Source organism: Epithele typhae (genome assembly GCF_022376455.1).
Source record: "Epithele typhae strain CBS 203.58 chromosome Unknown BXZ73scaffold_10, whole genome shotgun sequence".
Taxonomy (NCBI): domain Eukaryota; kingdom Fungi; phylum Basidiomycota; class Agaricomycetes; order Polyporales; family Epitheliaceae; genus Epithele; species Epithele typhae.
This window is the reverse complement of record NW_025954201.1, coordinates 358,876-372,371: the sequence shown is the minus strand read 5'-3', so window position 1 is coordinate 372,371 and position 13,496 is coordinate 358,876. Positions and strand designations below refer to the sequence as shown.

At 56.0% G+C, this 13,496-nt stretch overlaps 7 protein-coding genes across 7 annotated transcripts; 3 read left to right on the top strand and 4 right to left on the bottom strand.

The window, feature by feature from the left end:
- Window positions 1-1,398: 1,398 nt before the first annotated feature.
- On the bottom strand, window positions 1,399-1,772 carry BXZ73DRAFT_75716 (uncharacterized protein; the record flags this gene model as incomplete). Its single annotated transcript, XM_048022258.1, has 2 exons — window positions 1,399-1,553; window positions 1,592-1,772. 2 exons carry the CDS (start codon window positions 1,770-1,772, stop codon window positions 1,399-1,401), a joined length of 336 nt encoding a protein of 111 aa, XP_047880229.1.
- Window positions 1,773-3,259: 1,487 nt separating this feature from the next.
- On the top strand, window positions 3,260-3,633 carry BXZ73DRAFT_75715 (uncharacterized protein; the record flags this gene model as incomplete). Its single annotated transcript, XM_048022257.1, has 2 exons — window positions 3,260-3,440; window positions 3,479-3,633. The coding sequence occupies 2 exons, from the start codon at window positions 3,260-3,262 to the stop codon at window positions 3,631-3,633; spliced, it is 336 nt and encodes a 111-aa protein (XP_047880228.1).
- A 1,656-nt stretch (window positions 3,634-5,289) lies between these two features.
- On the bottom strand, window positions 5,290-5,623 carry BXZ73DRAFT_99102 (uncharacterized protein; the record flags this gene model as incomplete). Its single annotated transcript, XM_048027896.1, has 2 exons — window positions 5,290-5,428; window positions 5,487-5,623. The coding sequence occupies 2 exons, from the start codon at window positions 5,621-5,623 to the stop codon at window positions 5,290-5,292; spliced, it is 276 nt and encodes a 91-aa protein (XP_047880227.1).
- A 246-nt stretch (window positions 5,624-5,869) lies between these two features.
- BXZ73DRAFT_43017 (uncharacterized protein) lies at window positions 5,870-7,079 on the top strand (the record flags this gene model as incomplete). The annotated part of the gene is made up of 2 exons (XM_048019067.1): window positions 5,870-6,479; window positions 6,538-7,079. 2 exons carry the CDS (start codon window positions 5,870-5,872, stop codon window positions 7,077-7,079), a joined length of 1,152 nt encoding a protein of 383 aa, XP_047880226.1.
- A 242-nt stretch (window positions 7,080-7,321) lies between these two features.
- Window positions 7,322-8,189, bottom strand: BXZ73DRAFT_99100 (uncharacterized protein; the record flags this gene model as incomplete). Its single annotated transcript, XM_048027895.1, has 4 exons — window positions 7,322-7,363; window positions 7,434-7,814; window positions 7,889-8,059; window positions 8,109-8,189. 4 exons carry the CDS (start codon window positions 8,187-8,189, stop codon window positions 7,322-7,324), a joined length of 675 nt encoding a protein of 224 aa, XP_047880225.1.
- Window positions 8,190-9,095: 906 nt separating this feature from the next.
- BXZ73DRAFT_75713 (uncharacterized protein) lies at window positions 9,096-10,824 on the top strand (the record flags this gene model as incomplete). The annotated part of the gene is made up of 4 exons (XM_048022256.1): window positions 9,096-9,281; window positions 9,324-9,470; window positions 9,524-10,446; window positions 10,488-10,824. The coding sequence occupies 4 exons, from the start codon at window positions 9,096-9,098 to the stop codon at window positions 10,822-10,824; spliced, it is 1,593 nt and encodes a 530-aa protein (XP_047880224.1).
- Window positions 10,825-11,224: 400 nt separating this feature from the next.
- BXZ73DRAFT_88817 (uncharacterized protein) lies at window positions 11,225-12,408 on the bottom strand (the record flags this gene model as incomplete). Its single annotated transcript, XM_048025089.1, has 2 exons — window positions 11,225-11,772; window positions 11,832-12,408. The coding sequence occupies 2 exons, from the start codon at window positions 12,406-12,408 to the stop codon at window positions 11,225-11,227; spliced, it is 1,125 nt and encodes a 374-aa protein (XP_047880223.1).
- Window positions 12,409-13,496: the final 1,088 nt, after the last annotated feature.

The following is a 13,496-nucleotide window of genomic DNA, read 5'->3' as shown; positions in this document are numbered from 1 at the left end:
GTGCTTTGAGGTCCTCTAGTGTGCTACATACGCGCAAGAACATCCCACAGCCCCTGGGAAGCCAATACCGGGCTGATATAGCAGGGGATGCTGGTTCCGGTAGTGGCACGTCCCACTGCCTACATTGCGCCCTACTGCACCGTACGTTTCGGTAATGCGTTCGCTACGTTCCCCTGGGTCATACGAGCTCGGAACAGTCGTTTTTATCACCGTGCGTGCTGTGGTTGGAGCGGGGCATTGAAAACACTGCCCAGGCTCGTATGAGCCTGTAGCCGTCTGTCACGGTCGTACGAGGCACCTCCGGTGTGCACCTGTAATATTGCGGTAACGGATTCGGCATATGCGCGCGAGTGCACTGAACGTAACGCATCAAATTCCATTGCTGTGCATATCGTGGTTACAGAGGGAGGGTCAGAACAGTGCTCAGGCTCGTACGAGCCTGTACCCTGTCTCAGACGGTCGTACGAGTACCTCCGGGAGAGCGGACACCCGGAAATCTCGGCAATGCATGGCGTGCATTGCCGAAGGTTACCGGAACGCAGCAAACCTTATTTCGTCGCTTTGCGCACTGTAGTTAAGGTGGGAGAGTCGAAACAGTGTGCAGGCTCGTACGAGCCTGTACCCTGTGTGAGACGGTCGTACGAGTTGTTCCCTGGTGAACCTCGTTTTTTTTGGTAATGCTTTCGGTAGATGCGCACGGATACGCTGAGAATAGCGAACTCAATTTCATTGCTGTACCTGGTGTAGTTAAGGAGGTATTGTCGAAACAGTGTGCAGACTCGTACGAGTCTGTACCCCGTCTGGAACGGTCGTACGAGGTGCTCCTGGTGGGTATCAAAAATTTCCGGTAATGCATGCAATACATTGCCGGAGATCACTGGAACACAGCGCACTTTGTTTTATTGCTGTGCGTGGCATGGTCAAGGTGGCGGAATTGAAACACTACAAAAGCTCGTACGAGCTTGTACTCCGTCTGAGACGGTCGTACGAGTTGTCCCCCGGTGAACCTCGTTTTTTTCGGTAATGCGTTCGGTAGATGCGCACGGGTGTGCCGAGAATAGCGCACTTGATTTTAGTGCTGTATATGCTCTGGTTGTGGCAGCGGAGTTCAAACAGTGCAAACACTTGTACAAGGTGTCCTCCAGTAAACACCCACTTTTTCCGGCAGTGCATTCATTGCCGAGATTCCGGCAGTCCCTCCATTACCGAGATTCCGGCAGTCCCTCCATTACCGAGTGTTTGGTCATCTGTGTGTATTACCACTCTCACAACCGAGGTTTTGACCACCTGTGCATATTACCGCTCTCACTGCCGAGTTTTTGATTGCCTGTATTCATTACCGAGTTTTTTGCACCCATTGCCGAGTTTTTGATCACCGGTATCAATCAGCAGTCCTCATTACCGAGTTTTTGACTGCCTGAATCCATCACCGAGTTTTTGGTCACCTCCGGACTTCAATGCCGAGTTTTTGACCACCGGTATCCATTGCTTGTCCTCATTACCGAGTTTTTGGACACCTCCAGCCTTCAATGCCGAGTTTTTATTACTGAGGTCTGTAATCCCGGTGCTCACTGCCAGTGCTCTTGCTGACCTCTGGCCTTCAATGCCGAGGTTTGAATACCGAGATTGGTAATCCCGGTGCTCACTGTTGGTCCTCTGGCCTTCAATACCGAGTTTTTGTTACCGAGGTCGGCAATTGTGCTACCAGTGGTGCTCACTGTCTCAAACAGCGAGCTCACTGTCAGACACAGTGAGCTCAACATGTTACCCATCTCTGTATCTGTCCCTCATTTTTTTGGAATGCACCTCTGCATCACATCTGAATGTATTGCAGCACATTACAGCATATTTATATGAGTTGGTCTGCCTGTACTGAACACCTTCTACCTGAGAAGTCACCCTTCACAGCAGCATGTGTAGATGTTATTTCACCTCGCTGTTTTTTGGATCAGGGAGGAGCATGCAAGAGCTGTGGGTTTGCAAATTTGGAGGGCAGTAGCTGCAAAAGTGAGAGAACAGTGTGGTATGATATTTTAAAATGACATACCACACACAGAAATGGGATGGGAGTGTATCACATTCCGAACACCTGGATATATTTATAGACGATATTATGAATGCAATGCAGAAGAGAGCGCACAGAAATCAGGATTTCCGGTGAAGATACAAGATATGTGTGGAAAGTGGAAGTTCTGAGAAAACACGACATGCATAAGTTTATGTGCAGACATGATATCAACATGCTGTTTGCTGCATCACAATTGGGTACTATTGGGGTGCTCAGATCGGAATTTCCAAGCTTATCGGTGATGAGATGTATATGGGGCATCATATGTCATTATTTCATGACATACAGTATCCTGACACAGCATATGCTCCGATTAGCATGCGAAAACATGGAATATAACAGGGTAGAGAATAGCTATCCAACGCAGAAGAGACCTTGAAAAACGGTTGAGAATCAGTGGAGATGTGCAAGGTGAGCCAGAAGTGTGGTTGGAGTGGAAAGCGAGGTTGGAGCACATTCAGCATAAACCACACTTCTGGCTCACCTTGCACATCTCCACTGATTCTCAACCGTTTTTCAAGGTCTCTTCTGCGTTGGATAGCTATTCTCTACCCTGTTATATTCCATGTTTTCGCATGCTAATCGGAGCATATGCTGTGTCAGGATACTGTATGTCATGAAATAATGACATATGATGCCCCATATACATCTCATCACCGATAAGCTTGGAAATTCCGATCTGAGCACCCCAATAGTACCCAATTGTGATGCAGCAAACAGCATGTTGATATCATGTCTGCACATAAACTTATGCATGTCGTGTTTTCTCAGAACTTCCACTTTCCACACATATCTTGTATCTTCACCGGAAATCCTGATTTCTGTGCGCTCTCTTCTGCATTGCATTCATAATATCGTCTATAAATATATCCAGGTGTTCGGAATGTGATACACTCCCATCCCATTTCTGTGTGTGGTATGTCATTTTAAAATATCATACCACACTGTTCTCTCACTTTTGCAGCTACTGCCCTCCAAATTTGCAAACCCACAGCTCTTGCATGCTCCTCCCTGATCCAAAAAACAGCGAGGTGAAATAACATCTACACATGCTGCTGTGAAGGGTGACTTCTCAGGTAGAAGGTGTTCAGTACAGGCAGACCAACTCATATAAATATGCTGTAATGTGCTGCAATACATTCAGATGTGATGCAGAGGTGCATTCCAAAAAAATGAGGGACAGATACAGAGATGGGTAACATGTTGAGCTCACTGTGTCTGACAGTGAGCTCGCTGTTTGAGACAGTGAGCACCACTGGTAGCACAATTGCCGACCTCGGTAACAAAAACTCGGTATTGAAGGCCAGAGGACCAACAGTGAGCACCGGGATTACCAATCTCGGTATTCAAACCTCGGCATTGAAGGCCAGAGGTCAGCAAGAGCACTGGCAGTGAGCACCGGGATTACAGACCTCAGTAATAAAAACTCGGCATTGAAGGCTGGAGGTGTCCAAAAACTCGGTAATGAGGACAAGCAATGGATACCGGTGGTCAAAAACTCGGCATTGAAGTCCGGAGGTGACCAAAAACTCGGTGATGGATTCAGGCAGTCAAAAACTCGGTAATGAGGACTGCTGATTGATACCGGTGATCAAAAACTCGGCAATGGGTGCAAAAAACTCGGTAATGAATACAGGCAATCAAAAACTCGGCAGTGAGAGCGGTAATATGCACAGGTGGTCAAAACCTCGGTTGTGAGAGTGGTAATACACACAGATGACCAAACACTCGGTAATGGAGGGACTGCCGGAATCTCGGTAATGGAGGGACTGCCGGAATCTCGGCAATGAATGCACTGCCGGAAAAAGTGGGTGTTTACTGGAGGACACCTTGTACAAGTGTTTGCACTGTTTGAACTCCGCTGCCACAACCAGAGCATATACAGCACTAAAATCAAGTGCGCTATTCTCGGCACACCCGTGCGCATCTACCGAACGCATTACCGAAAAAAACGAGGTTCACCGGGGGACAACTCGTACGACCGTCTCAGACGGAGTACAAGCTCGTACGAGCTTTTGTAGTGTTTCAATTCCGCCACCTTGACCATGCCACGCACAGCAATAAAACAAAGTGCGCTGTGTTCCAGTGATCTCCGGCAATGTATTGCATGCATTACCGGAAATTTTTGATACCCACCAGGAGCACCTCGTACGACCGTTCCAGACGGGGTACAGACTCGTACGAGTCTGCACACTGTTTCGACAATACCTCCTTAACTACACCAGGTACAGCAATGAAATTGAGTTCGCTATTCTCAGCGTATCCGTGCGCATCTACCGAAAGCATTACCAAAAAAAACGAGGTTCACCAGGGAACAACTCGTACGACCGTCTCACACAGGGTACAGGCTCGTACGAGCCTGCACACTGTTTCGACTCTCCCACCTTAACTACAGTGCGCAAAGCGACGAAATAAGGTTTGCTGCGTTCCGGTAACCTTCGGCAATGCACGCCATGCATTGCCGAGATTTCCGGGTGTCCGCTCTCCCGGAGGTACTCGTACGACCGTCTGAGACAGGGTACAGGCTCGTACGAGCCTGAGCACTGTTCTGACCCTCCCTCTGTAACCACGATATGCACAGCAATGGAATTTGATGCGTTACGTTCAGTGCACTCGCGCGCATATGCCGAATCCGTTACCGCAATATTACAGGTGCACACCGGAGGTGCCTCGTACGACCGTGACAGACGGCTACAGGCTCATACGAGCCTGGGCAGCGTTTTTGTTACCCCAGGCCAACCATGGCACGCATCGCAACGAAATTGAGTGCGCTGCGTTCGGTACAGTAACGCGCATCTGCCGAATCCATTACCGCAATATTCCGGGTGCACACCGGAGGTGCCTCGTACGACCGTGACAGACGGCTACAGGCTCGTACGAGTCTGGGCAGTGTTTTCAATGCCCCGCTCCAACCACAGCACGCACGGTGATAAAAACGACTGTTCCGAGCTCGTATGACCCAGGGGAACGTAGCGAACGCATTACCGAAACGTACGGTGCAGTAGGGCGCAATGTAGGCAGTGGGACGTGCCACTACCGGAACCAGCATCCCCTGCTATATCAGCCCGGTATTGGCTTCCCAGGGGCTGTAGAATATCGTTTTCATTGTTGTTGTACCAATTACAATGTACTAGGGTATGTAGGAGAGTTGGAAAAGCACTAAGCTATCAAGGGGAACTACCTGCCCCCCACATCTCGTACGACCGTTACTGACGGCTACATTACCGGAGCTCGTACGAGCTCGTATGGCCGTTACCGACGGCAACGCGGGCACCTCGTATGGGCGTTACCGACGGGCTACAGCACTGCCACCGAGTGGGGATCTTACAGTTGCCTGCATCGCCTTCCAGACCAGGGAAGCTACCGGGAAAGGTCGTAAATGAGGATAGTACGTGCACATGTTTCCGACGTTCCATACCGGGTGACGCTGTTGACTTGAGGGACTTTGCCAGGGCTGAGGAAGGCATATGCAACGCCAGAATGAGAGGTGCCGACGTCGATGCTGATGATGAGTTTAGGCACTGTGCCGTCGTAGACGGAGTCGGAGGGTGGCATGTACAAGGAGCAGGTGAGGTGACCGAGCCAAAGGGTCGAAGTAGGCGGTCCTGAGGACGGCAGCGCACGACCGCGGCGCGGCGGAGAGCAAGACGCGCTCGTTATCGCGAACGTCCTGCTCGGGCGGACGGTGGACACGTGGCTGTGGCGTGCGAACCGCACAGATCCCTGCCAGCACGACCCCTCGGAAGACGAGTCGCAAGTGCCCCCTCCAAAACGACGGAAAACGGTACATAGTACGACGTAATGACTCCCCAGACCGCGTATCACGAAAAGGAGCAGGAGCTGGCCCACGCGACACGCACGCCCAACTCAGCCGCTCGCGCTGCGGTACACTACAAGAAACGAGCCGATCTGTTCGAAGCGCAGGTCCTCTCGCTACAGCTCCGTATCGCGGAGCTCGAGCGCACTCTCGCAGCCGTCCAACGCCAAGCCCACGACAACGCCAAACTCCTCGACATACGTACCACCGAGCTTCACGCCGCAGAGTCCTTCCTCTCCTCCGCCGGCGATCTCCCTGAGAGCGATGTTCTCGACCTCGTCAAAAACATCAATACCCAGATCTTCCAGATCTCGACCACCATTGCAGATACATACCAAGACCGCTATAGTGCAGACCGGGACGACATAAAGAGTGCAACCATCTGGCTGAAGAAATTCTTCGGCTCCATCGATATCGTCGGTCCCTTGCGAGATGCGGTGTCCAGCCCTGACGACGCCCCCTTCTTCGTGCAAATCGCGCTCCAAGGCTTCATGGTCTCGTTAGTGCACGTCATCTGCGGCACCTGGGACTTTACCACGAACAGCCAGCTTCAAGACTCCTTGTCACGGCTGCAGAAGAGCATCGCCGCAGCCGGTACGGGGCCTCTCTCTCAACGCGCGTAGACCGATCTCCGCTGACAGCACTGGCACAGAACCGCAGTCCGTCTCCGGGCGTTGGCGCGCCCTGTGCCGGTCGCACATCCGCATGCTTATGGATGCGGACACCAAGGTGGTCCCCCGGGCGGAGAAGGAGATGGTGGAGGGAGTGTCGGCCGTCCTGTGGGCGTTCGGCGTCCACGACGGCGCGATCGAAGAGCTCTGCGATCTGGTGTCCGCCGCGCACACTCCAGCGCTGCGCGACATTGTGCTCCAGGCACTCGAATTCCGCCGCGCGGCGGGGGAGAGGGTCGTCTCGTGCGACTTGGAGGTCGTCCTTTGTCGATGCGGCCTACAGTTCGACGACACGCTGATGGACGACGAGTGGGCGGATCCCAAGGCATCACGGAGACGGAAGTTGGGGAATCAGCAAGTGCTGTGCACGACGGCGCTGGGTCTAGTCCGACAGAACGAGGTGAAGGGAGCGAAGGACGGGGAGGAGGATAGCGGGCACGACAACGGCGACGGCTGCAGGAGAAGGTGCACGATACTGTTGAAGCCCAAGGTTACGCTATCGTCGGTGTTGAAAAGGGCGTAGATTGTCGATACTGTACGCAGCCCTGGTGCACGAGACGCTTCGAAGATAATGCGAGCCTCACAATGTTGGTAGTGTACAAAGTGTGAATACGGGGAGTGGCGACATGAAATATATGGGTGGCGATGTGAGTTCCGTGAGTAGTAGTCGGCGAGTATGGATCAGAAAGCGACAGCGATAGCAAGTAGGACGAAAGCGCCAAATATCAAGGGTCGATCACATAAACACCTTCCTTAGCTGCACGTTCAGAGCTCCGTAGTCTTCCTCCGGGAGAGTCGGCAGGGGTTCTACATGAGATGTGCTAAACCGCCTAAACCTCCCTGGGGCTGCATCCACCGTTCTCAGCACATTATTTACAGCCTCCGCGAGGTACCCGAGTGTCGGCCATCGCAGGAGCGATGCCGATAGCTGTCCATCCGCTATGCGACGCCGGTGCGCCAGCGACGCACTGAGATTCGAGGCGATCGCTTCCGCACGGATCAGCGCACGCAGGACGAGTACGAGCGCCAGCGCGGCGCGGGGAGGGTTGTCCACAGGAAGCGGATCGATCTTGTACCGAGCTTCCTTCAGGGCGTCGGCCATCCTTTCCATGGCGATGAACTTCTCCGTCATCTGGCGTGCGGAGTGACTCGCGCGAACAGATTCCATGAACCCTTGCCATATGACAGGGAGGACGAGGACGTCGGTGGCGATGAGTACCGCAGAGACCACGGGGTAGAAAGGTATGGTGAGGTATTTCTGTCACGGTCCGACGCGAAATACGAACCCAAAGTCAGCAGCACGCGAGTGGGAAGGAAGCCGAAAAAGCGTACGAAAGTGCGTATGGATGAGGCGAGAGCGACCATGCCGAAGATTTGGAATTTTTCTCGGCGTACTTGCCTGCGGATCTTGACTTCCTCAACGGCGACGAAGTCCGTTGTCAACTCCGTGTGACACCTGGGTCCAGGGCAGTTGATGATCGCCATAGCTGCTAGATCGAGGGTCTGCGGAGTGCTCAGCAGCAGCCGGCCGAGCAGCCACACCTACTCTTACTTTCGCAATGTCTGTAGATGCTTCTTCGATCAACAAGCGCGACACCCACAGAGAACCGGAGTTCTCCGTCGACTCTGTCATTGGCAGAGTCTTAAGCGCGGCAACGATGGCGTTTACGTTGTTGACGACAGCGTCGAGATAGGTGTGGAGAATGAATAGTATGTGATGGTGCGGAAGAGCGGGGCAGGGGGCTCTCCTCGCGACCAGGTGAGGTGCTACATGGCTCCCTGTGAAGGTGGTCACTACCGGTACACACCTCAAGTGAGTGAGTTGACTCACAGCACGGACACGTTGAATCCGATGAGGTCTCATGCTTACTTAGACGTTTGTCGGTACGACCTTCTTCGGCGCCCTGCGTATTCTGCTCCATCCCGTAATCCTCACCAGTGGGAACAAGATGGTAGATAGTCAAGATACGACAACGGCGCGCGGGCGGCTGATTTGTCACTTGCGGACGACCCATCGGAGTTTTAATGTCGTACACCTTACACTTATTTGCGATTCAACTCCGATAGGCCTGGGAACGCGAGCGCTTCTTGTCTCGTTTCGATCCACGACCACGTTGTCACGACCATCGCCAACCGCACACGTAGAGAAGGTGACCTATGAGCACTGATACTAGTACCACTTGGCCAGGAGGAACTTCGGGTATGCAACTCACGTACGCTTCCCATTCCGAATATGATCACACGTGCTCAACGCGTGGGCTCACTCGGAACTGACAAGCTCGGACATCTCGCCGTCGGCCGAAATACTAATAATTCACACCCTAGGCCTGTTGTGGTCATCCTTCCCCGACGCCATATGCGACAGCTTGCAAAATTATTTTCTGCAGCCAGTTCGACCCTTCTAGATGGCTCGTGCATTCAAACTACTGACGGGACCGAATCCCCAGCCCCTCGATAAACGTAAGCCTTTTCACCTCCAAGCTCCCATCGCTTGGGAAAGCTCACAGACTGCTTACCCTCAGCACTCCGACCGCCTCAGATGCCTCCTCATTCCAAGCCGTTCGACACCCCTTTCGACATCCCCTATATACCACCTATCACCCTTGTCGAGCTCAGGATGAGTTACTACTCCGGCGAGATTCGCTCGAGGCCGCGGTGGTGGATGAAGATCCACGAACCACCCATCGCTGCGACGTGGCACGAGGAGATCGTGGAGCACGATCGCGTAACGCACGACGTCCTATGGGGAGGAGAGCGTCGTTTTTAGCTCTACAAGCAAGACGAGGAGGACGGCCCAAAGTGGGATGGTGTGAAGTGGCGGCCGCGTGATTCGCTGACTGAGGCCCAGCTCAGCTACATTTTCGACGAGCTGCGGTACGAAGCCTCAAAGCGCGATCCTGCGACCGGGATATTTGTGAGTGCGAGGAGCGTCATTCCAAGCTTCTCGCTGACAATTTTACATTTCAGGCGAGCAGCATCCGGAAGGTCTATGAGTCTCATTCCCTCATCGATACGGAGCTTAGAGAGCGGCTTGTCAAAGCGACGTCCATTATTGAAACCGACTCCGATGACGACAAGGACTGGCACTCTGGTCCTGGAGGACGATGTTTCGATCTCGTTGATCCCTCTCTATATCCCATCTCCATCGGCCACGGTCTTTTTTGCCCCCCAAACCCCTCCGCGGGCCAGGAGCCAGAGCTTATGCTGCTCGACAACGACAGGTACCTTGAAGCACGCCCCGACCTCAAAGACATCAGCACGTTCCGCGCCTACGCCGTCTCACCGGCTTACCAGTGGTTGCCAACAGACTTCGCAGTCTCCGCAGACGGCAATGCCACCGCGCTCGGGTACATCAACAACGTCCACCCGTTCCGGCACCGCGCGCTCTACCCTGCCATCACATCGAGAGTCGTCGCGCGCTTCGTGCCCATGTTCGAGCGCGTGCTCATCGACGTCCTCTACCCCCCGTCGAAGCCAACCAAGAACGTCGGCGACTGGTACAAGCACATCGAGGCTTCTGCACCGCCGTGGGAGCCGAAGGACACGTACTACAAGCGTCGCGCCGAATGGGCACGCATACACGAGTGGCTTCACGTCCCCGAGCCCGAGGCTTTCGCGCCCCCGTCCGCAGACAACCCACGCTTTGAGTTCTCGCTCCGCGGGCGCACAATCCAGGTCGTTATCAAGCACACGGAAGTTCGCCTTACGCCCGAGGACTCGACCTATCCCGGGGACGTGTGGCACGTCGAGGGCATGGCGAACGAGCGCATCGTCGCGACGGCGCTCTACTGCTACGCCATGGAGAACGTCACCGTGAGCCGGATCGCGTTCCGGCAGCGCGTCGGCGCGGGCGAGTACGGGAACGACCTCCCGCGTGGCGACAACAAGGGGTACGGCGTCGTGCACGGCCTGCGGGCGCACGGGCGCTCAGCCAGCCGCTGGGGCATGTCGCGCTGGGGGAGGACAAGTGCGTCGCGTTCCCGAACGTGTACCAGCACCGCGAGGAGCCGTTTGAGCTGGTGGACAAGACGCGGCCGGGGCGTCGGAAGCTCCTCGCGCTCTTTTTGGTGGACCCGAACGTACGGATCTTGTCCCCGGCGGACGTGCCGCCCCAGCAGCGCGAGTGGACGCTCGCGGAGGCGGAGAAGGCGCTGGTGGTGCAGAATCTGCCGCAAGAGCCCGTCGATATGATCGTCGGGTTCGCGGAGGACGGGTTCATGACTAGGGAGCAGGCGGAGAAACATCGGCTGAAACTAATGGAGGAGTGATCGGTATTTATCGATGCACATAACGAGCATACGTTTGAGGAGAGGTTCATGATGTGGGATGGTTGGGATCAGAATGCGCGTGCACGTAGATTACACGTAAGATACGTCTTATCTAATCCTGAGTTCAAGGCTTCGTACTCAGAGCCAAGAAATGAGCGCAAAGATTGACTTGCTCTTTTCTAGCCCCCCTACCACGTCTTTCACAGCCAGAACGAAGTCCTTGAATGTCGGAAACATCTCGAGTGATGATGGCGGCCCCCCATCCTTCATCCTGCACACCTGTACGGCCAAGCCTCAGTGCGCGATGAAACAATTCGTATCATAGTCATTACGTCGTGAGGATACGGATGTACAGTAGAAATATGTGCAGTGTCCAATTAAAAGAGAAACGTCATCGAACTCAGACAGACGGCACCGGCGCCGCGCCAGCCACCTCATCTTCATCCACCAACCCGAGCTCGTACACGATCGTGTCGAGCACGACCTGCGGCTTCAGCAGCATCATCGTCGTAATCCCATCGCCCTCGCCAGCGCCCTCGACCTTGACCGTGCGCCGGAGCCCGAGATCAACCGTCGCAAGCACGCGCGGGACGGTCCCGGGCGGGCCCGCGGCGCCGATCTCCCCGTGGTAGATGTCCTCCATGCGCGCGCCGTCGAACGCCTCGTCGATCCGCACCACGTGCACCTCGTAGTCCGCCGCGAGGACGTCCTCACCCGCGAGGCGCTGCAGGTCGAGCGCGGCGCGGACGACGGCGTCGACGTGGCCCGCGTGCGCGGCGTACAGCGCAGGGGGCGGCGGCACCGCGCCGTGCGCGAGCGTGAGCAGGTCCGCGACGCGCTCGGCGAGCTGCGCGGCGAAGTCGCCGGCGAGGTCGCGCCCGTTGTAGAGCTTGCGCTTCGAGTACTTGCGTGCGCGGGCGCGCCACTCGGCCGCGGTGCGCTGGGACTCTGCGCGGCATGTTGAGCACTGGGGCGGTGCGCGGCGGAAGGGAAGGGGAGAGACGTACCTGAGCGCCGGAGTTCCCGGTAGGCCCCAGCGAAGACGGACCGGCTCTGGGGCTGGAAGTCCCACGAGCAGACCATTTCAGCGACGAACGCTACCATGTCCGCCTTGAGTGCGATGTCGATCAGGATCGGATCTTCCTGGTGGTGGATGGATTCGAGGAGCTCGGCCATGACTGGGCCAACAGCCTCCCGCGCGCGTTCGAACGCCGCGGCGACCTTCAGCGGCTCCGGAGTCTCAGCGACGCGGAAGGTGTTCGTGACCCGGGACGCGACCTCGGAGATCTCGAAGTTCAGAGTGCGGACGATCTGCAGGACGGTGTTGTCCAGCGTGGAGATGGGGGAAGTGACTGGTGACGTCACCAGGGACGCTTGCAGGGACTCTTGGCGGGGCGTCTTGTCGTCGTCGTCCATCACAAGCCGCGGGGGATCAACGTAAAGCGGAGGAGGCGATGCCGCGGCGCCGTCGCGGAGTCGATTCTGCAGCTCGTCGATCTCCTCGCGCTGCGCCGCCAGCTGCCTGTCCTTCTCCCTCAGCGCCTCCTCGCGAGCGCGTACCGCCTCGCGTGTGAGCGCGTCCATCCGGCCCCAGAACTCCCCCTCCGCCCGCTTCTCCTCCATCGCGGCGCGCGCGGCCTCCGCTTGGGCACGGAGTCGCTCGGCCTCGGCATGGGCGCGTTTCGCGGCGGCACGGAGCTCCGTGTTTTCAGCGCGCATCCGGCGCGCGACCGACGTGGCGATCCCAAGTGTGGATAGGACAAGCGCGACCTTGCACGCGGTCGCGGCGAGAGAGAAGAGCGAGGAACAGGAGGGGGGCATCACTAGAGACGGGGCTGATGGAGCCCGAAGTGGAAGTGGTTGAACGGTAGCCAAGGACTGTGATCAATGCCAGCAGCGGGCAGGGGTCATCGGAGATCGTGGACGATAGAATGGAAAGGAAAGAGGGAAGAGAAAGGCGATGAGGGACCCGCGCACGACGCGCGTAGACATATCGGCTGCGTTACGGGCCACGCCCCCTCCGCCCGACCAGGCTGTGCGCCCGTCGGAGGGGCGCGCGACGCGTGGGGGCCGCCTGCTGATGACTCGTGGACGCGAGGCGCAAGTCCTCGAGGTGCGGTGAGAGGTGGAGGCGGAGGGCGGCCAAGGCGCGTTGCACGGCGCAACGCAGGGATGGTGAGGAGAAGGCACGTCCCCGCGACTTCTGGCAGGAGAGGACGGCAGGGAATCTGTGTTAGCCTTTAGAATGCCGCGGACATGCCCATAGCCGACCCGCGTACGCGCTGTGATGAGGTTGGCATCCACATTGAGGGCGCGTGGTGGGGGGTGTGGCGGTTCATGTGCCTGAAAGACGCGTGGTAGTATATTCACCACGTGGCCGAGTCATTGCTGGTTCCGATGAGAATCTGGGAACCGTGACCATGAGTACCAAGGTCGACGAGCTATTGAGTTTGAAAGTTGCTGGGAGCCCCTTGGACGACCCGATTGCGACTATATCCCCTTCACCAAAACACTATCTGCGAAACGTGGTGAAGGGATGTCACCGATGCTGACGCAGGAGGACCAAGAGCAAGTCGTGACAAGGGAACAGTGGCGGCTGAGAGGGGGCAGGGCGGGGTCCGGTATCATGAGAGCCTATACTTGTACCGGGGACGTATAAAGCGCCGGATGGG